This window comes from Chamaea fasciata, unplaced genomic scaffold (genome assembly GCF_029207755.1).
Source record: "Chamaea fasciata isolate MVZ Bird 193981 ecotype frontalis unplaced genomic scaffold, bChaFas1.0.hap1 SCAF_4, whole genome shotgun sequence".
Lineage (NCBI taxonomy): Eukaryota > Metazoa > Chordata > Aves > Passeriformes > Sylviidae > Chamaea > Chamaea fasciata.
In genome coordinates, this window is record NW_027094089.1 from 62352322 (window position 1) to 62373789 (window position 21468).

The window sequence follows — 21468 nt, forward strand, 5'->3', positions numbered from 1 at the left end:
CAGTAATCAAGATAAATTAGTTCATGCAAACACAGCTGCAAAACCATGCTATTAAATGCTATTAAAACTTCAATAGTGAAGTACTGAATCAAACTATAAAAGTTAATGCCCAAGCTTATCTGACAGCATTTAAAAATATTTTCATAAAATATTTTTGAACTTGAATCTACAGAAATGGGAACAGATTGCAGAGAGGAACATTTTAATCTGGCACTTGTTTTATAAAACAAATTCTCCCGTATCACATGGGAGAGGTACAAATCTGTCAAACAGTCATAATCCAGATAGACATTTAGCTGCCACAAGAGAAAAAAAAAACAAAACAAAAACAAAAATGAGAGTATGGAAGAGGAGACTAAGTGAGGAATTCTTTGGAGTTCTCTTTGAGACTGCTCTTTTTGCTTCTAAAGGAGAAAAAAAATTAAAAGTGCTTTTCTAAAAAACTGTAAGAAAATTTTGTTAGCATGCCAAAGGTTTTGAGATTGAACCTGTGATGTGAAGTCATGTTGCTGTAGCTGTCTCCCTTCTCTGAGATCCCAGGATCTGACTGTATTGTCCAGACCTCCTGTCCATAATTTGGTGCCATCATTAGAAATATCAATACAGCTTGCTCCATCTGTGTGGCCCTGAAATTGCCTGAAAATATTAAAAGAAGATCAGCACATTGTGAGCAAAAATACAAAGTAACTTCTTTCAGGCCCTGAGTTGTAACTTAGATTCTAACAGCAACCCCAGATTAACACACACTCTGGGACAATCATTTGAATTTTGTGATGAATGGATGATGCAATCAGGACAGGCAGCTAATTTGATTTCAAAAAGAACACTTTATGAGTCAGGCACTCTGGAAATCTTTGCTACTGGCTATGTGATACCCACTACTCAACTTAAAATAGTAATTTCCCCCTGAAGACTGTACCATGATAAGCAAAATTACCTTCGTTTAAGAAAAATGTGCAGGTCACTGAAGTTAAAAAAAAAAAAAAAAAAGTCTAAATGGTAACATCAGGTAGTAAATGCTTTACTTTACATGCAACATTGATATCATACGTAACAACATATACACAGTGCAGTGCACAGAGAAGCTCTGTGTGACCACCTCTTAACTTACTGTATATCAGTGTTGAGCATACTCATGAAAGCTTAAGTCTGCAATGCAATAATTTACACATATCTTTACCCAAGACATATTTGCTGGCTCTCTGATTAAAGAGATTAGAGTGAGAGCAGTGTATTGCATGGAAACAAAGAAAAGCATCTGTTCAAGGAATCTACACCAGTACTGACATCAGCTGATATTTAGGGAACTATAGCTATGGGCTGATCAAAAGGCCTGGAACTTTGAAACTCTCAAAAACTATAAAAATACCTTTTGTCAAGGTATTACCATGGCTATGCTGAATAACAAAATACTAGAAGCTTCTATATGTAGAGAAAATAGAATATATATGCAAAAGGACATTTATGGTTGTCCCTAAATAATTCTTCACTACCGGATGATCCAATTTGGTCAACCTACCTTACTAAAGTCTGGTTATGCAGATCCCACACTGCAATGTTGCCATCGCTACAGCAAGAGAAGCAGACCTTGGAATCAGGGCTGATAGCTAGGGCATAGCAAGCTGGAGCAGAAGATGTCAGCTCTGCCTTGATGCGAGGAGTTGGAGCTGCCAGGTCCCAAATGGATAATGTGCTGGCTTCCCCACCAACAATCAGGGTGCGGCCGTCAGGGAGCAATCTGCAGGAACGGATGTAGTTGTCTCTGTTCTGTGGAGACAGAAGCCATCAAGAGATTAGTCATGAGGAAAGAAAACAGCATTAACATGAGTGCAGAAATCCATAAAAGTATTGTATTCCCTCCTGGTTTTAATGAGCCATTTATACATATGACAATGATAAAGTGTATTAATGCCAGAAAATTACATGACATTAGGGAAGTACTTCAACTTGATCTACAAAATTCAGTAGTGAGAGATATTTAATCTTAATTAGCATCAAAACACAAAGACCTGAACCCAGCCCAAAACAATTCAAGATGGTTGAATTTGACAGCTGGTGTAGAAAGTTGTATTTTCATACTCTGTTTATTTCAGCACATTACCCTCTCAGCAGGGGAGGAGTACCAATTTCCCTGCACACTTTCCCCCTTCCCATTCCAGTGAGACTTGCTGCCACCATCTAGGAGATGTCAGAGGAAAATATTTGGGAAATTTCCCTCATTTGTGTAGCAACTTGTGCAGCAATTCATTATAGTCTACACGTGTTGCACAGCTCTCATTTTACTGCCTCTGTAACAAGCAGCAACATCTCAACAAGAACTGGTAAATGACAAGAGAAAAGCTGCTAACAATAGTTCATCTTGTTAGCACATTCAAATAATTTGTGAATAACACTCAGGGATATTTTTAATTGCCACATTAAGACAGGTCAGTGCATTCATACACATACACAGACACAAAATACGTGACACAATCCCCAAACATTCTCAGAGAATACAGCCTCAAGACAGCAATCTTTAGCATGATAGGGTATCAACAAGCTGTAAAATTGCCAGCAAATGTCAAAGTTTATAAACAATATTTGCTGTGCTGTCTTTGATCTTTCCTCCTACCACAATCTAAGGATATTAAAAACGTTTTGACTCATTGTGGGGGAAAAAACCCAGAAGTACCGTGAGGAACATACTTAAACCTCAGTTCTAATAGAAACAACAAAATTACAAATGCAATACCAACCTGTGATACCACACCAGAAATCAAATACCTGCTTGCCCTTTACACCTTAGTGGAATCACTGCAATCTTAACACAACATCCTATCTTCTTTCACCTACCAGGCAGTCCAGCTGAGAGACAGGGCTCTTGTTGCCAGGGTGGCTAATGTCCCAGACCTTGACACAGCCCTTCCCACCCGTGTACACGTGTCTCGTGGGGTTGCTGATGGTAACAGCACACACAACTTCCCCATGGTTCAGGGTGTTGATCTGACGGGCATGGCGAGGGATTCCTGGACCAATGAGGGCATCCGGTGGGAAAGGAACTGGCTGCATCTGACCATCTGCACTTACATGAAATGAGTAAGCTCTGAGGGGAAAGAAATTAAGAGGGTGATTTAAAGAGTTTTACTTCAAGCCTGTTTAGAAAAACAGAATCAAAGATGTGCTTCCACTGTAGGCATTCAGGTTGTACCCTCAGCTCAATTTTTTCACAGATATTTCACAGAATATTCTGAGCTGGAAGGGACCCTCAAGGATCGTAGGGTCTGACCCTTAAATGAATGGCCATATGGGGACTGAACACATGACCTTGGTATTATTGGCACCATGCTCTACTCAATTGAGCTAATATCAGGTATTTTAATCACATAAGGAAACAATATTTATTTATCTATAGCATGGTCCTCAAAGCACAAACATGCTCAGCTTTTAATGTGAAAAGTCAAGCACCAATCAGATGAGCTTTTACAACCCACATTATGATGATTACTGGCATGAGTGAGGCTATATGACACCACCCTTAATTTTGGATGGGGATATCACTGCATGAAGAGAAGGGAAAGAAGGTTGGGTCAGGGCCTTCTGGAAGGCAGAAATCTTTGGCTGGTGGCTGCCAGAGTTTGGTGGGTAGCTATGTGCCAGGGGACATTTGGCTGCTCGCTTTACTGACTCTTATGTCCAGCTTCAGCTGGACTGTTGCCAGTCTGTCCCAAGTGTGCTGTGGGTCCCAGGCCCCTTGAGCAAAACTGCTCCGCACTGTATCTATGGATGCAGTGAAACTTCCACCAACACTGAGGAGTTAAATCCTCAAGGCACAGTTTTTGACAGCTGACATGACAGACCAGCAAAAATGCACTGCAATGGAATTTTTTTGTTTCATGGGTTGTTTTGGGTTTGATTTTTTTTTTTTTAATTTATTTTTTTTTTTGTGGACTTGACACAACTGCTACAGATCCCAATTTCTCTTGCCAAAAGCAGGCCTCTCACTGAGAAGGAATCTGTTCTGTGATTGCCACTTATGCCACCTGTGAATAACCTATCAACAGCTTTATCTCAAAGTATTTTCCAGGGAGAACAGTTAGGTTGTAAAATTGCCTTGTTCTGAGATGCTACCTGATACATCACATCTATTACAAGAGCACAACATTTTTAAGAGAGTTTACCTATACATACCAAGGTATGCTTAATGGAAGGCTTTAATTTTCTTAGACCTAAAAAATCATCATAGTGCTCACGAAAAATCCATTGTCACAATGGTGGGATGAGAAGAGCTCACAATAAAATTGTTTCATGAGAATACTTTATAAGTTCACTTCCTTAACTGATACTTTGAAGTGACTAAAGAAAGAAATCACAATTAAACTACTGAATTTGTCATTTAAGATTCATAATGCATTAACACTGGATCAGTAATTTTCAGTGGGACAAAATGCATTAGCTATCTTTCCTATTTATATACCATCTTTCAGTATCTATATATTGTACAATACTCAAGAGTTGATACAATACCAAAGTGAAAAGAGAGTTATTAGGGGCCAGATCCTGAATGTACCACATGCTGCCCACTGCATTTCAGGACACTCAATAGTGCTGAGAATTTACACAAATTTCCCGCTAAGATAAAAAAAAGGAGCATATGAGAAAATAACAATCCTGGAAGATATAACAAGTATCACACTCAAGACAAAGTCATTATAATCATGCAAAAAGAACTACAGATTTTAAAAGTTTTAAGCCCTCTGGTAGACAAACAACAATTCTATTTAAATGTTTAAAACAGACATCAACAGAGCAACAATATTTTAAAATCTTGGAAATATACCGGAATTGAAGTGATTGGATTGCAGTCTGCCTCATGTTTTATTCCTCTGAATTTTAACGGAAGTAAGATGTGAGTAGGGAAGCCTCTGAATCCCCGCAATTGCTATTTTTCTCACCACAGCAAGCAAAGCCTAGTAGACCCAGAGAGACTTCTTTCCAGGTGACTGACTCCATCAGGGATGAACTTAAATCCAATGAGCATTTAAATATTACATCAAGACATTTCTCAGAGCCCACTGTATATAATGGATGAAGATCTGTGCCACACAGAGTTTTTAATGCAAGCAGCTGGTCTACAAGCTGCTGTACATCAATTTCCATACCTGCCTTATGCATTCACCTAACAGGGTGGCACAACTAGCAGAAAAGTAAATTCAGGTGGTTACCAGCGTGCAACACCTGAGAGATCTGGACCTGGCTCATGATCTGTGTGACGTGTGTACATGAGAAGTTACAGACACTAGGCCTGATTCCTTGTCACCATATGTTATTAATCCTGTGTGTCTGCAAGCTCACTGGCAGGTAAGCGTATGCATTTACTCACACAAATCCAAATGCGTGACTAACCCAAACAACCCAAACAACTCCTACACAAACATGTTCACACATAAAAGAGCTTGAGAAGGACTGACACAAACACCTCTTGACCGTCAAACTCTCCAGTATGAACTGGTCACAATCTCCCGGAAGTGTCACAAGGAAGCGGAATTGGATGAACCTTAAAGAAAATCTGGATCAATATGGTTTGTACAGTTGCTTTAGTTTTTCTCCTCTCTACCTCAAGAGGAATGTGAGCAGAGAATTCTTCATCTCTGTAACTCTTCCAAGGCTCACAACATGAAAAGCCTGGTAAAGCAGGTCACATTATACAGGTCAGTTCCATCAAGGATGAATCTGAATATTACCATAAAATAATTCTTTCCAGTATTTTCAATCAAACAAAACATTTCAGTATTCGTTTTTCTGCACAGAGCTGCTAAGCTTGCAAATAATTGCAAGGCTTTTGTGAACAAAGAAATAATTTTTTTAAACTGAGAGGCAGAGTACAGTGGAGACGAAGAGCTGAGATCCCATTCCAGCGTGTATTTCCATAAACAACTAAGTTCATCTCCTTTTGAAGTTCATCTCCTTTTTCCATTTATTTCCGTCTCCTTTACTTCATATCACCCAGTCCATGTCAACTGCTATTAGTCTTCGAAACAAATTTACAAGTGCAACTTTAAGATTACACAGTGATTCTCCTGCTCTTGCTGAATATCTATACTTATTTCTATTCACACCATAGTTTTCAGTAGCTAAGGGGAATTCCAACCAGCAAGGGAACATGACTTCCAACAGATGATTGACTTTTAAAGCTGAATGTTCGATACTCACGGTTTTCCTCCTGGGATGCCTGTGAGATTGGGTGGGATGCCTGGGACTCGCATGTGATGATGTGGATCAAAACCAACCTATAGTTTTCCCCAAGCAAAATAAAACGCGTATTAAATTAAGAGTTAGGCAAAGGAAGACTGTTTAACGCACGTTCTCCACAGCATACTCCCCAAACCACAAAGTGAGTGAACTAGAGTTAACCCCACAGGCCTTATATTTAATATAAACAGCTCTCAAAACTAAATGTACAAATGGCAAACACTTACCACTGGAGATCGCCCATAAGCTGCTGCTGCCGCTGCTGCTGCAGCTGCTGCACTCATCTGAGGGGAAATATTGTGCAGACCAGCATAGGCGGCTCCAGGGCTGGTCAGCTCCCCGTTCATACCAGCATGGGGCACGATACCAAATGGAGTAGGGTAAGGACATGGTACTGCCATAGGTGTCCTTAAACCTGAAGCTATAAGAAGATGGGGGGAAAGTGATTAGTCACAGGGGTATTCTAGAGCTATCAGATGAAACATGACTTTGGAAAACTGCAAAAAACCCCACAAATAGTCCAAACCAACCAGCCAGCCAGGCATGGAAAGCCACACAACACTGTACTACAGTGTTGAAAAAACAGCTCAGCACCCAGTTTAAGCATCTGTAACGTACTGACTTGTCATTACAGACTTAAAGGGAGCCTGACAAGAGACAAACACTCACTGTTTCACACCACCAAAATATATGGACACTAACCTATTGGATCCACACCTGGGGGTTTGCCGGGCACTGGCCTCAATCCGGGAGTGGAGTTGCTGCCTGGAGTTGGGGCATCAGTCCGTGGAGTTGGGGTATTTGATTTAGACACAGGCGTGGTAGATTTCTCATTCTAATTACCAAGAAGTAAAAAGATAAAGATAAAAGACTATTTTATTTTAAAGATAAAAAAAAATTATCTTTATAACTAGGGATTAGTGATATTAGTGATATTTAGCTTCTAGGTTTGCATTTCAACAGTCCCTGGCAATGAAGAGAAGATGCAAAGACACCGAAAAACATAGAATGGCTTTGGTAATTAACTACAGCCTTCACAGCTTTTCTCATCAGGAGAATTTGTATGATTCAGAATGAGGTAAACGACTGAAAATCATTGCCATCTGACAACTGGTAGCATATGTGAAATCTGTCAGTGGTCTCACTATGCTCATGGACCTGCTCCCATTATAATTTTCTGTGATGGATGGACAAGAACAGCAGAAAAAAAATCCCCAAACTACTCATACCCAAGTGTGATGCTAGGAACTCAGGATGAAGACAGTGACAGGTATAGAGTCAGGAACTGTGCAGTGCTGCTCTTGTGACAGGCTTGCTCATCAGACACACCACAGATTCCCAGGTCTGAACCCATCATTACATCACCTTTCCTGAGCACTACATTCACTTTAAGCTTTCTTTTTGTTTATTTTATTTCTTTAAATAATTGCATACCCTACCCTGTAAAGAATCGAGAGGGGAATTACTGTGCAGCACAGGTAGGTGATTAACTGTGGCCACAAACAGGAAAGTAAAGAACACCCCTTGCAGGCAGCTCTTTTCTTTTGCATTATGATTTACGATGCAAGTCAAGGAAGGCTCTTGTAAATGACAGATTACTTTTTAGATAGAAAATAAAAATTATTGTTGTTGTATATAGCCTGGTAATTCAAACAAAGCTAACAACCAAATCACATCCAAGCAGGGAACTGAATTTGCTATAAACCACAACACAGGAAAACAGCTCAAGAAACCTCAGTGTACTTTTATTTATTCTCAGAATAACAGTTCTTCATATGGGGGAGGAGAAAAATATCTCTCAGAACACCACATCTATCATCTACTCACACCACCAGTGAAAATAACCTCTTCCTATCCCAAAAAAAGACTGTGGACTTTCTACTATTCGATTAGACTCCCTTGAAAAGATAAATTAAACTAATATTAAATTAAATGCTTTACAATGCTTTATTGACAGCTGTGGAAATACAAATTGTGTCCAGACAGAAACTCCATAAGCATGTATTTCAGCCTATGATTAGGGGTCAGAAGCATTTTGTAGCACTTACAAGGCTAAGTTCTTTGGATTTGGAGGAAGGAGTACTGCTAGAAGATGCAATAGATGCGGGACTAATTGGTGCATCTTTTTTCAGCAGTCGAGTCTTGTCCAAGCCATTTTCCCGTGGAGAGTGTGCTGGGCTCCCACGGGGAGAAGAAGGATCCTAAATATCAGGAATATGGGTTAGCATAAAAACTTCATACTAGCCACTAGTCCTTGTCTTGAGCAGTCCTCAATTTGGAATTAAACTCTGTCATAGCAGGTGACATATTCCTTCCATTTTTAATTGATTTAGCTGATACAATTGTAAAATTGAGAGGGATAGTGACGGACAACTTGTTTTTCTTTTTAAACTCTTAAAATTTGATGCCATTAAACTATGAAAAATAATGCCAAAAAAAATAGGGATATTGAAATAGGCAAGGTTCACACATCAAGTCATGGTCAAAGTGAAAGAAAAGACAAACACTCTTACAAACTGCACCCCCTCTGTTGTGCTGGGCTGGCTTCAAATATCTCAAGAGAACTTTTTGTTCATAGGAGAAACAAGAAGTACTTTGTAGAAGTAAGTGTTTCAGATCTGATTTGCATTCTAAAGAAAGAGGACATGACCGGACTCCCTCAGGCATTTCAAGTTCCTTTTTGAAGGCAAATGCCATAATCTTATTCATAAAATCAATATGCACAGAAACCACTGAAGATGCCCTCACTACCATTTCTGTAGAAAAAACACCATTGTGTATACCTCATTGGAAACATCAACTACCAAGTTGTCATCACTCTTTTCACCATCACTGTCCTGCAATGACAAATCGCAATGTGTTAAAAAATGTCTATTTAATATCCCAATGTCTCTTAATAACTATGAAAACAGCGGAAAGCTGCTCACAAATTTGCAGTGTACCATTCACTTTTACCAAACTTTATGGGGTAATACAATAAAGTCTTTCGGCCACCTACAGGGCTTCCGCTTAGCAGGTTGCCACAACTATAGCATTTTTCCCAGTTTTCACACCAGTGGAGGAGGATATGGGATGAAAATCTTCATCTGAAGTGGCATTGTACTATGAAGAAGAGTCAAAATAGACTTCACTAACAAATCCCAGCCTAACTAAAACTCAGCACTGTAATCACACGACTTCCAGGTGCTTTGCATTTATATTGTTAAAAACAGTATCAATCACATGCACCAAAACATTTGCTCCAGCAGAGACACTAGAGGTAGGCAGCAAAAACCAGCAAAATTTGACCCTCATTTTAAAATTAGTTATGCAGCAGAAATCAGGTGAAATTACAGAGGAACACCGAAGTTCAACAATGCACAAGGCAGACAATCTACTCACGTAACGAGCTGCTATTTCCTTCTCTTCTGTTTTCTGTTTTTTACTATCTGAAGAATAATCTGTTGAATTTCTGTGCTTTTCTGCAGTTCTGAAACTGGCTGAGGGAGATACAGAAGAGCTCTGTAGTCCAAAAAGAGAAGAAAGCATCATCAGGCCCTCATTCACAACAGTGGTTCATTTGTCACTACACCCCAACACATCTTATGCTGATGGTGATCTGGAGCTGTTCCCACAGACAGCACGTTGAGTTTTAACCAGTGACAGCTACCCAGCAAGCGTCTCATATTAAAAACTGCACTATGTATTGCAAGAGAAAGAAACAGGTGATCAACTGACAGATCATAGGGGCTATCTGCACTACCAATGGGATGAATTCTATGAATACTGTGCACTGGTCTTGTTTTGGTTTGTTTCCTCTACCAATATGCAGGTTAAGTCAATAGTCCCAGAAGAGGGGTGTGTGTTTGCCTGTGTAAATTAAAAGGAACAAAGAGGCTCAAGGCAAGTCACACTTCAGCAAACATTTGAATGAAGATTTCTACCAAACAAAGAAGTAAGCTTCTAAACACTTTTGAAGCAGGCAAGAACAGGAGAAAACACCTAAACTCATTTTATTTTGCTGCCTTTTACAATTACAGGCTATGCCTGCAGCAGACAGAAACAATACACAGACTTGCTCAGTGATTCCCTTTATATTCTACAGTTCTCACCTAGTAATGATTGCTAACGAGCACACCAATGGACAGGAGAGAAAGTAAGATAATGTGTACTTTATACACTATCATCCAACAACTCCACTCTACTCCTTTAAACAAGGCAGGCAACATTTATCAAGTTCTACCATATTTCCAAAGTTTTGTGGAGCCGGTATCTTTGTATACAAAAAAGGGAAGCAATGAAAGATACAATGTTCCCTCTGGGACCAATTTTAGTAGCAGCAGCAGCTTTTGGCCCTAGTTCAAGAAAGCATTTAAGCATGCACTAAACTTTATCTCACTCTGAAGTCAGAAGTTGAATGTACATAAGTCGGGATGTGTTCAGGCTTTTTGCAGAATTGAAAATGACAGCAATGGAGACAAAAATAATTGTCAGTTGAAATCCTGCTGACTGTTTCCATGTCTGTCCTTTTTTACTGAGGTGGTGAGGAACAACCACAGAATTCCTGACTGATGGATTTTAGTTCCTCCTGTTCCTCCAGAAAAACTTGTTTGAGGTTTTTTCCTCCATGCATGATGGACAAGTTAAGTTCCACATAAAACTGTACAACGTAGCAATTTGGTTTTGGGGTTTTCAGTGAAGCTATTAACACTAATACAAACCAAGAAATTAGCATTTATGCTGAGTAACTTCTGTTCCATCACTATTACAGAATTTCTTCTTTTCCTTATTATATTCACTAGCTTCTGGTAAGGATTAACAACACTTAACCACAGAAATTAAGCTGTGGTTATTATCCAAGTCACATAAGAGAATATTATTTTCTACTGGGACACAGGTCCTCCTCTCCTATTTGCTAAAATTTCCAGTTCTGAGAATAGCAGCTCAGATTAATGAGTAGTAGAATTTGCAAATATTTTCCATATTTTTGACTGGTAATTGTTAATTACCCTCTAAGAACACTGAGTGGAAATAAAAATTTTAGAACAAAGCTGGTGTTGAAGGCACAGCCTGTGCCTTTCCTATACTGTGCAAATACATCCTAAAATACTAATTTAGTTTTAAAGTAGGTCATTAATCAACGATTATAGCAAATAATGCAAACTAACAAAGTTATTTTTTGCTCTGAAGCAACAACACATGTTAAGACATTTGGAGACAGCAGTGCCAGGGTACAGAAGCCCTTAAAATAAAGGCCAAGTAGAAACACAACATTAAATAAACTGATGACTTGAAAAATGTATTTGTTTCTGCAATGATATAGCATAGCCTTTTGCAAAAGATTTTTATACTAAGCTCCTACTACATTTATATTCATTTACAATTTGGAAAGCAGTAGCTTGTAATGTGAATTCAATTCATTATTTCTCAACTTCACCCTACAGAAAGCAATTTGCTTTAAAACGAAGAAAAATAATCACCAATAAACTACAAATTAAAATGGTGTCTAAGGAATTAAACTACTGCACTTATTTAAATAGAAGTATTTATTTTCATAAATTTGAAACCATACGGTTCCATTTTTCACAATCTGGTTAGCTATGTGCTATAGATACTGTTTTAATCTTTGATTTCACTACTTAATAAAGTAATAAATTGAAGGTCCCTACTAGAAAGATAAAGTAGCTAATTATCACTAGCACATTAAAGGATGAGCACCACATTGGGCATTGAGGCAATGCACACGGCTTAATGCTCTTACTGCATGATGGATCTGACCTTATACCAATATGAAAAGATCCTCCTGCAGTATTCTCACCTGACATTAGCAGAAAAAATGGAGACAACTCACCTACTGACAGCAGGCAGAATCTTATTTCCCAATCTGAAATTAGGCCAGTGTACTAGGACTGACATTATTTTGCCTCACGAGTCAATTATTACAGAACAAATCTAAACACTCCCACTTTCAACTGTCACATCCATTTCCTTGCACGGAGCCAGCCTACCAATACCCCTGCAGAACTGCCTTCTTTTCCCTTCAACTTGAAATGCACCTGCCACATAAAGATCAGTGACTTCATGGGATGGATCTCTGGTATTTTGCTGACAGATCTAAATTTATCTCTTATGCTAAGTAACATAGATATGTCGCATATAAAAACAATGAGCTATGGTCTAGATCTTCCTATGGACCTAATGCCCACTATGTTCACTGTGTGAGAGACTATACTATTACTCATACTGAGTTCCCTCTATTGCTTGTAACAGCTTTTCAGTCTATAAACACTGGTAAGGACCTACCCTCATTGAGAAATACTGGGGTGTAACAATGTCCTCATGGTTTCCACTGACTTCAGATTCCCGCAAATAATCCTGTACCCACCCAAACCTTGGTTCCTGAGAGTGCAAGCCCACAAACTTACATTTGCAGACTGTGAAAGAAAAGCCATTAAAACACACTGTTCAGCTGACAGACCGCCCTGTTCCTTGATTAAAACATCAGTGCTCTCCTAACAGCTGCCTTTAAGAAGTTGGAATAGGATAATTACTCAGAGAAATTAAGTGATTCAGCACCATGACTTGGCAGGCCGTAACTTAATGGGCTAGAGTCCTTGTTTCACCGACTATTAAAATTTATAGAGATATAAAGTCTTTTTACACTGCTATTTTCTTCAATAAAATGCATTAATCTACTAGAAGAGAAGCATTTTCGTGCTGCACAATGCTGAGTTTGTTCACATTTAATAATTGTATCAGACATGGGAAAAAATACTCTTTGGTGAAAGTAGGTTTTACTTCATTTGTGTTTGAGCAAAACATACCAGTTTTTCATTTTCTGCTTTGGTAGAACATTGTTATTCATGGCAAATACATCACAAAATGCTGACAAAAACAATAAACATACACATTTATAGAAAGGCTGAGCACATTGCCATGTTCACAAAATTGGCTTAAGAAGTGGAACAGTGTATTTCTCGTGCTGGACCCACAGTAATTTTCGCACTAGGCTACAGAGCATAGCATGCTATGATTCAGTCTCTGTTTTGGGCAGTGCTGAACACAGTGCTATCTGAAATGGTCTTCCACCAGAAGAACCATGCCATCTTCTCTCCAACATCATCAGGGTACTACTCCTGGTAGAGTATCAGTGCCAAACAGGAGCAAATTAAATCAGTATCAAGAGAGACATGCAAGCCTCCCATGCAGCCATAAAACTCTCACCAGCATACTCACTGTCTATTTAAGATAATTAATAGTTCCAATTTCTACGGGGGGGGGGTGGGGGGTGTGTGGAAAAAAAGCACACTGTTTTACCCCCACCTTCCATTGAAATTTAGCTGTATCAACATAGCTGACATTGTAACGTGGCAGAAATCAGTGTGGAAATCATAAATCAAATTTTACAGCTATCCAGCTGTGGGCCCCAGCTCCCCATATGCTGACTTCTCCAGATAAGAACTGGCCTGAGCACAATAAGTGATAATTAAATGAAATCAGTGTTAAAGGTAATGACTAGAGATGACAAGACGAAAAGCCTTCCTACATGCTGAAACTGATAACTCTTTAAAGGGTTCACAAGTATGACCATTCCCCAGTGTACCCTTACTACTATGCCAAAATGATGTATTTGGAGTGGAATAATTAAAACAGTAATTCCCAACAAAGTGGGAATTACAAGGTAATTGACCATACTGAAGTATTAAGCAAACTGCAGTAAAAACCAAGGATGCTCAACACTAAGGTCAATTACAGTATAATTATCTGAATTACATTATTGCATTATAAAGACTGTTGAAAGTATAAAAGAAACTATAAAAATGGATAAGCCTGCAACGCAGGAAACAACCAGGCAGTAATGCTGCTTTGTTGGCTGCAGCACTGAGCATGGACTCGGGCACTGCCCTAGGTTTGGGCTTGGAGAACTAAGCTGCCTAATACTGTAAACTTAAATCAGAAATGGGAAAAAAAAAATAGGGTTAAGTAGCATTAAGACTTCTGACACCGTAAGGATGAGATGACAACTGCTCTTGCATGAGGTGGGAAGATGTCCCACCAGACAGGTGAGAGGCCAGGGCAGAAGAAAAAGAGGCAGCGCAAAAACAGCTCAGAGAGCATGTGTTCAGGGAGGAAACTGCAGCCAAGGGCTCCCACAAAGCAAGCCTAAGGGCTCCAAGGTAATACCAATCTACCTGTCAAAAAAATTAATTCACTTACATATATCTGTATGCACAGATACATTATATTGATAAAACTCAGGAAGATGGCATGAAATGCTGTGGGTTGATCTACAGATACCATAATGGAGCACTGGCATAGAGACTCTGCCTCCTGAAGTCACCCACGCTCACATGGCCTTTTTGTTGCTGGCATTTTATTATTATTATTATTATTAAATTACTATTATTGTTATTACTGCATCTCAGTATCTGCATGCATGGACATGGATTTTGTCCTCTTTGCTTTAATTATTCAACACACACTCTTTGCAGCCCTTAGGCAAGCAGATTTTCTTCACCATGCCCTTACCTTAAGGTTTACACAGTAGATCATCAACACTCTTTGCAGCCCTTAGGCAAGCAGATTTTCTTCACCATGCCCTTACCTTAAGGTTTACACAGTAGATCATCATCAGGCTGACACAGTCAGGCACTACAACCTGAACCACAGCTCTTCCAAAACGGTTCATCAGAGGAGGCTGGTAGTCAAGTGTTAATCCCACAGGTATCACTCACTGGGCATGGTGGACTTCTTTAACATTTTCATGATCCCCTTTTCCAACTTGTTTCTCTATTCACCCAAACTAAAACCCAACTTCCACTCAACCATACCACGATTTTTTTTTGTCTTATTCACTGCCTTTTCCCTATTTTCAGACACCTGGAAAAACCTCAGTAACTGTCAGTGGAGAACGCAACTAACTAGTTAGGAAAGACACAGAACAAAGCCAGTTTTAATACCACATGACCCAGTGTGAGCTAACTGCACTGAGTTTTGTAATCAAGCGTGTGATAATTATTTCAAATACAAACTATGATTAAAATGCAAACTTTGAAGTTTTATATAGCATTTTTAACCACTAATTAACTTCACTAATTGCAAAATTAATGAAGTTAATTAGAGGATAAGAGTGCTATAAAAAACTTCAAAGTCTAGACGTGCAGTGCTGCCTGCAAGAGCAACGAGAAGGCCATAAAAAAAGTCCAGAATAAAGAGAATATGTAGAGTCAGCAGTCTTCAAAAAATCCAAGTGTTCTTGTGTTATGTCAAGAGAAGTACAGATATATGTGTATACTATGTATATCTTTGTGTAACTTCATAAAAAATGTCCATGTAACTGCTTACACTTGTGATCTGTTTGCCATTGGTGGTACCACTGGAGTATTTAATCTGAGCTAAGTAAAAGCATCAAAGTCTAGATGCTATGAAATGGGTGATAAAACAAAGCAATAAACTATACGATTGCACATATTAATTCCAGTTGTATTTCAACATATACTTATCAATTTGCTGGAAAAGCTGAGAGGGCCACACAGTAACAGCTGAAGACACCTAGCAATTTTGATGTATGATCCTATCAGTGTGTGATGATCCTTCTCTGGCTCCTCCTGGTGTACAGGTTCATGTTGGTGACAAGAAAAGTAGATGTTTAAAGCAATGGTGAGCTCTGCTGGCTAGTCTTTCGCAGACGGATTTTTGCAATAAACCCTTTTAAAATACAGCCCCTGCACTAATCACTGGCTGAAGGACATAACACACATAAGGCCTAATCACTACTTGACACTGTGAGGGTCAAAGGATGAGGAGAACTAACACAGCTTTGGGACAAACAGTGGAGCAGTAGAAGAACACAGATGAAAATGAAAAAAAGGAAGGCCAGGTTTAGGCTAAAGTATATCCTAGCACAGGCACATGAAGAAAGCGAATCAAATGTGCCAAGAGTAACAAGCACCCTTTGGTAAAGCAGAATCTGGTTTCAGCAGGGAACAAAAGAAAAAGAAACAGATGGCAGGAAAAGGAGTTAAACTTTTCTGATAGGTTTACAGAAGCCTCAAAGTTCACATATTACATTTACTAGGAAGTCTGTTCTCACCCACATTTTGCTACTTGTTAACATTGAATTTAATTGACAGTATGACAACCCGGGCACTGTCAAACATCCTCTGCCATTCAATCTATAGAGCATTTCACTTGATCCATTCTCTTCATTCACCATCCTGTGATTCTATCTCCTCCCTTGATCAGAGCCCAAAATAAGAAAACATGCTTCAGAACACAGCAGATTAGGTAATTTGGATGAAGTGAAAAGATCTGCAAGAAGGTGTTAAGGCACAAATTGCAACTGGAATACACAATAGCGCAAGTGAGGCCCAGGGCGTATGCAGGCTGCAAAGGAATATCAACCCTAATGATCCCAGAAAGGAGAAGTCTTCCAACACCACAAGCCTCGAGATGCTACCAGAGAAAAATGTCCTGCTGGCATTTTAGAAAGTAAGTGTGAGAATCCAAGATACACCTGCATGTTGGTTATCAAAGACTGCAAGCCTCTAAATGTTAAAGCCAAAATCAGAGTCACTTAAAGGGAAGGGTCAAAGGTCATCAAGTTACAGAAATTCATAAGAATTCAGGGTAAATATCTTTGGAAACCCAAGGAACTGAGCAGTGCCAAGGAAATAGGAAACTATATGTTGTGGGTTTTATCTAAACCAAGACACTATAGTCCTCCTCTCCTCAAATATTTATTTGGGGTTCCAGTTACTGATCTTTCATGTTATTTCCTTCAGCAGAGACTTGAAACAATTTGAGCAGTTCTAACAAAACAGAAACACAAACACAGACTAGAGAGCATGGGCAGTTAACTAGGGAGAAAGAGCAAGGGAAAGCATGTACTCAGAGAGTAAGAAAAAAAGCTCAACTAGCTGGAGCATTCAACACAGCAATTTAATTGTGAGCTCACCACCACGAAAGAGAAGAATAGCCACCAGCCTGCATTGCAGGTTTTGAGTCACTGACATGCCATGAGGCAAGGAAAAGCAGTAGTACCCCATGAGTGTTCTTCAAAAGCCAATGGTGGACATGCATAAATATTCCAAACATCCAACATAGCTCCAGAATATCAATACTAATTATGTTTTCACAACAACTGCATTTAAACAGAATACACAAGGATGCTTGGTTAGTTTTCAGAATTCTAAAGAAACACTACAGAGGGAATGTTTCATGATAGCCATTAAAGGCTTCTGTCAGTATGCTTTATTTATGTGTCTGTTCCTGCAAGAATCAGGAAATCCCTCTGAAGAATAACCGGGTTTTGCTCAGAGTTCTCTTTTCAGACCAAGCACTGTAGTAGAACTGTTATCCTTCCACTTCGCAAAGTGATTAAAATGGACTGTAAGGCACAGAGCCAAGCTGAATGCAAACACTTTTCTGTAGCGTCTCAAGGCACAAGGGTTATAAAACTCCCTTCAGTACTGGCAATTGAATTTAGGAGGTAAAAAATACACACATCTACACCCTCTAGATTTTCCATGTTCAAGCAGCAATGATCAGGCTTTAAATGTTGCCTTCTCCAGGGATATTTAAGTGGATTCAGTTTTCATGTGACAGGTCCTAACAACTTTCTCCTGGGATTTACATTCCCTGTCTATTCTACATTTTGACCAGAAGGATCTAACTTAGTGCTAATGAGCCTTTTTTGTTGTTGTCGTTGCGTTAAAATCACAGAGACCACATCTGAAGACAGTCCCAAAAGACACCCAATTTAGCTTCCCTCCATCAGGTACTGTGCCCTAGTATCCTACATTTCCAGTTTTGGTTATATCTAACAAAGGCTATATTTATGGCAAAGGCATAAGTTTTGAGTTTTCACATTTCTGCTCCCTTCCAATATATCCATATGTATCAACCCTCCAGGGAAAAACACTTCCATTTTCTTCCCTTCTGTTTGTCTCTAAAGGATTCTAGTTGTTTTGCTGCGGAGACGACATAGGAGATGATAAGAAGACAAAGCAAATTATTGTTTTAACTGAATAATTCACAAAAAGAGCTGATGATCTCTTTCAACACGTTCTGACTAGTTATCTCCCTTACCTCTATTATTAATCTTATTTGTTTCTGACTTGATCAGTAGAAAACTGATGGAAAAAATAACAGCCTTCAAAATGCCACCATGATTACAAAAAGCCCTCTAAAATTCAATAGAAATACTCACTCCACATCCTGACTGTTTCTGTCAGCAGAAACATGTTCACATGTTTTTCTCAGGTATTAAGCAAATATTAATTAAGGAATTGGACCACCAATTTGGTCGTCTCTTCTCCATTAGATTTTTTGTGGTTTCTGAAGACTTTTTTAGTACCCTACATAATTTAGGAAGCCACAGCCACTGGTAAGCATCCACTGAAAACAGAATTTTATTATCCAACCAAATTCTTAACTGGGCAGGTGAATAAAACATAACTGAGTGCTATTAAATGTTTGTACATTGCCGGTCATGCTGATTCTGAAACCAAACATTCTCTTAACTATCTATTAAAAATATCTTCCTTAAAAAATCTTTGAGAGCTACTATTCTTCTCTCTGCCCAAATAATATCCCAGCCCATTAAATCTCCCTCACTTCATCTACCCCCACTTACTTGTGTTCCCAAGACCCTTGTTCAGGAAATTATTGCATTTCCTATTCAGGAAAGCACTTGAGCAGATGCCAGATTTGAGGCACACACTTTGATCTTACGGAAGTCACAAAGCAGAAAAAGAAATCAGAGGTATGTACGTATGTGTTGAACTTTAGATACCTACTGTGCACTACTCTGAATCTGGACCTCAGCCTGCTGCAAAAATAATGGTCCCCAGTTTCATTCTTCAAATCACTGACTCTGCCAAGTGGAATGGATGGAGGAGCGGTGGGAACACAGATTCTGCAGACAGCCTTAAAGCAGTTACATCAGTATATAATAGCACATCACAAGCATAACACCTACTTTGAGGACTGAAAAAAATGAAACACATGGTCCTTTCTGTCAGATTTTTAGATGCATTACAGCTCCTCAACATTGTAGAGCTTTGCCAAGAGAAGCAGCAGTAGCTTTTACTTCTCTGAGCCTTCCATTATTTATATTAGATAGGTCACACTGTTAATGTTTGAAATGTTAAAAGCAGAAACAAATAGTCACTTCAGGCTAGCTGGAAATGTTTTTCTGTTAGCAATGAGTAGCCAATACATTTTTAATTCAGGTTAGAGAAAAGAAAAAGCAAGAATCTGCCTCTTGTACTCCCCCTGCACTCTGCCAAGTAGTTAAAAGTGATTAACTTGGCATGCACGCACATGACCTTCTATTCTTTTCAAATTAGTTATTTTAGGCAATTTCTGAAGACTCTTGTCTCTCATTGAAGTATTTTATAATATGATTCATCTTTCCACTTGCTTTTAAGGGAAGACTACAGTAATATCCCTAAAACAGCATTCTGGAAAATGCTACTGAATTATGTAATTCGCTAGGTTCAACTCTACTGTTAGAATCATTTTCAAGCAAGAGATATAATAAATTATTATTACATCTACACAATCCTGAGTTGAATTTTCCTTTGCTGAATTACTAACACTCTAATGCTGAAATTGATAATGTTTTAAAAACTTCACATGAAAGGTTTTTTAAATACCATACATGCTCAGGCTCTTTATTTTAAATAGTTTGGAAATGAGCTGCTGGAAACGAGGGACTAAAAAAAAGTCTTATGTTCTCTAATCCAACCTTAAGTACATGTTAAAGGACATCAAACATGTTTCCAAGCAATACCTATGATGTGGATTTAGATCTGCAAAGACCTTGTATTTCATCTAGGTTCCAGGAAACTATTTTAAAAATTTATTTATAAAATAAAATGAAAGATGTTTATTTCCATGTGGAATGCCTCTAGAGAAGCTGGCAAGCAACAAGTTTATTAAAATGACAAGTTCAAGGTACTTTTCTTGTTAACTGTAAATAATCTCCCTGTGAGCCAATTAAGGGTGTGGAGATCAAAGGCCCAAGAAGCACTATAAAAGCTGGAATTACAGGGTTAAGGGAAAGCCTCCACAGGCTTCTTCAATACATATAATTTCCTCTAGGCATTCACTGACTGGGTGAAACAGTGGAGACAAGCATTTTTTTACTTGCTTTGGAGTACACCAAAACCAACACCCATACTTTAGAGGACACCTAAATAGGCAGCTTGATCTTATGCACAGCCAGGAATGAATTTAGTTGTAAAGACTGATCCAGGTGAAAAGGCTAAAAGGTAGTTGGGAAGAATGCACAGGACGACTTATAGAATGGGCTTCTCTGTTGGGCAGTTATTAAATCTCAAATTACAACAGTTTGTCAGTGCATTTCTTCTCTGTAACAGCTTGCCAAGATCGCTCCTTTTCAAAGCACTAGTCAGAATAGCTAGCAAAGTGTTTCCTAATGCAAGGCTTGACTACAATGATGATCTCTGCACACACCACCTTCAAATCTGAAGAGTGAGTGGGGCTTTACATTGAGTACACAGAGCACTGCCAGCATGTCTTTAGCCAGAACTTCAGAGGTTGAGTTGGAAGTCACACCATCATCTACTGTCCAGCATCTGGGTTGCCTGAGTTTCCATGCGCTGCTACCTTGCTTACTCTCAGTAATGAGCTAAGTCCTGTTTTAAGATAGAAAATCTTGAATTTTAAAGTGGGTCTTCACTGCTGTTTCCTGCTAACATGGGGACAGATTCTGAACCTGTCCAGTCTGTCCCCCCTTAACTCACTGCCTTTCCTTGCCTCTTTTATATTACAGGGCTTGAGGGCAGGACAAGCTTTCATTATTTGTTGTGACAGATAAGACCACCAGAATGCTCACTGTGCATAGCCTTTAGTTCTGACATTAAATGAAAATTTTCATTTAAAGACACCTAGAGCACCAGATAGAGCCCTTACAGTAAAAAAGTGTAACAAATTCTTTCACAGCAGGTACGATTGTACCCAAAGCTCCAGCCCACATATGGAAATCCTTCTTCCCTGCCCGCATATACTCCCCACTGGGAACTTTCACTACCAGCAAAAATCACATTCCCACATCCACTGCAAGGGCTGACCCCCCATAGCAGCCTTGCAGAAAGTCTGGAAGAGTCCTCCAGCTGTGCAGCAGCCCTTGCTGGGTACCTGGCTAACAGTCAGTGGAGCACTGTGCCCAAAATCCTTATCTGTGGCTGAACAATCTTGCTTCACGTATAGGAAGTGGCAGAGCCTTGCCTG

General features: G+C 39.1%; 1 protein-coding gene across 4 annotated transcripts in view; it reads right to left on the reverse strand.

Annotated features, from left to right (window-relative positions):
• The window catches only part of LOC136288510 (transducin-like enhancer protein 4), a 99137-nt gene that overhangs the window by 3412 nt on the left and 74257 nt on the right, over positions 1 to 21468 (reverse strand). For all 4 annotated transcript variants that reach the window (XM_066181781.1, XM_066181780.1, XM_066181779.1 and 1 more), the window contains 9 exons: positions 9610 to 9729; positions 9012 to 9065; positions 8277 to 8429; positions 6931 to 7063; positions 6456 to 6649; positions 6190 to 6266; positions 2833 to 3082; positions 1520 to 1767; positions 489 to 636 (listed from right to left, as the gene is read on the reverse strand). In XM_066181781.1, coding sequence (XP_066037878.1) covers positions 489 to 636; positions 1520 to 1767; positions 2833 to 3082; positions 6190 to 6266; positions 6456 to 6649; positions 6931 to 7063; positions 8277 to 8429; positions 9012 to 9065; positions 9610 to 9729 — 1377 coding nt within the window. The remainder of the gene's footprint in view (positions 1 to 488; positions 637 to 1519; positions 1768 to 2832; positions 3083 to 6189; positions 6267 to 6455; positions 6650 to 6930; positions 7064 to 8276; positions 8430 to 9011; positions 9066 to 9609; positions 9730 to 21468) is intronic.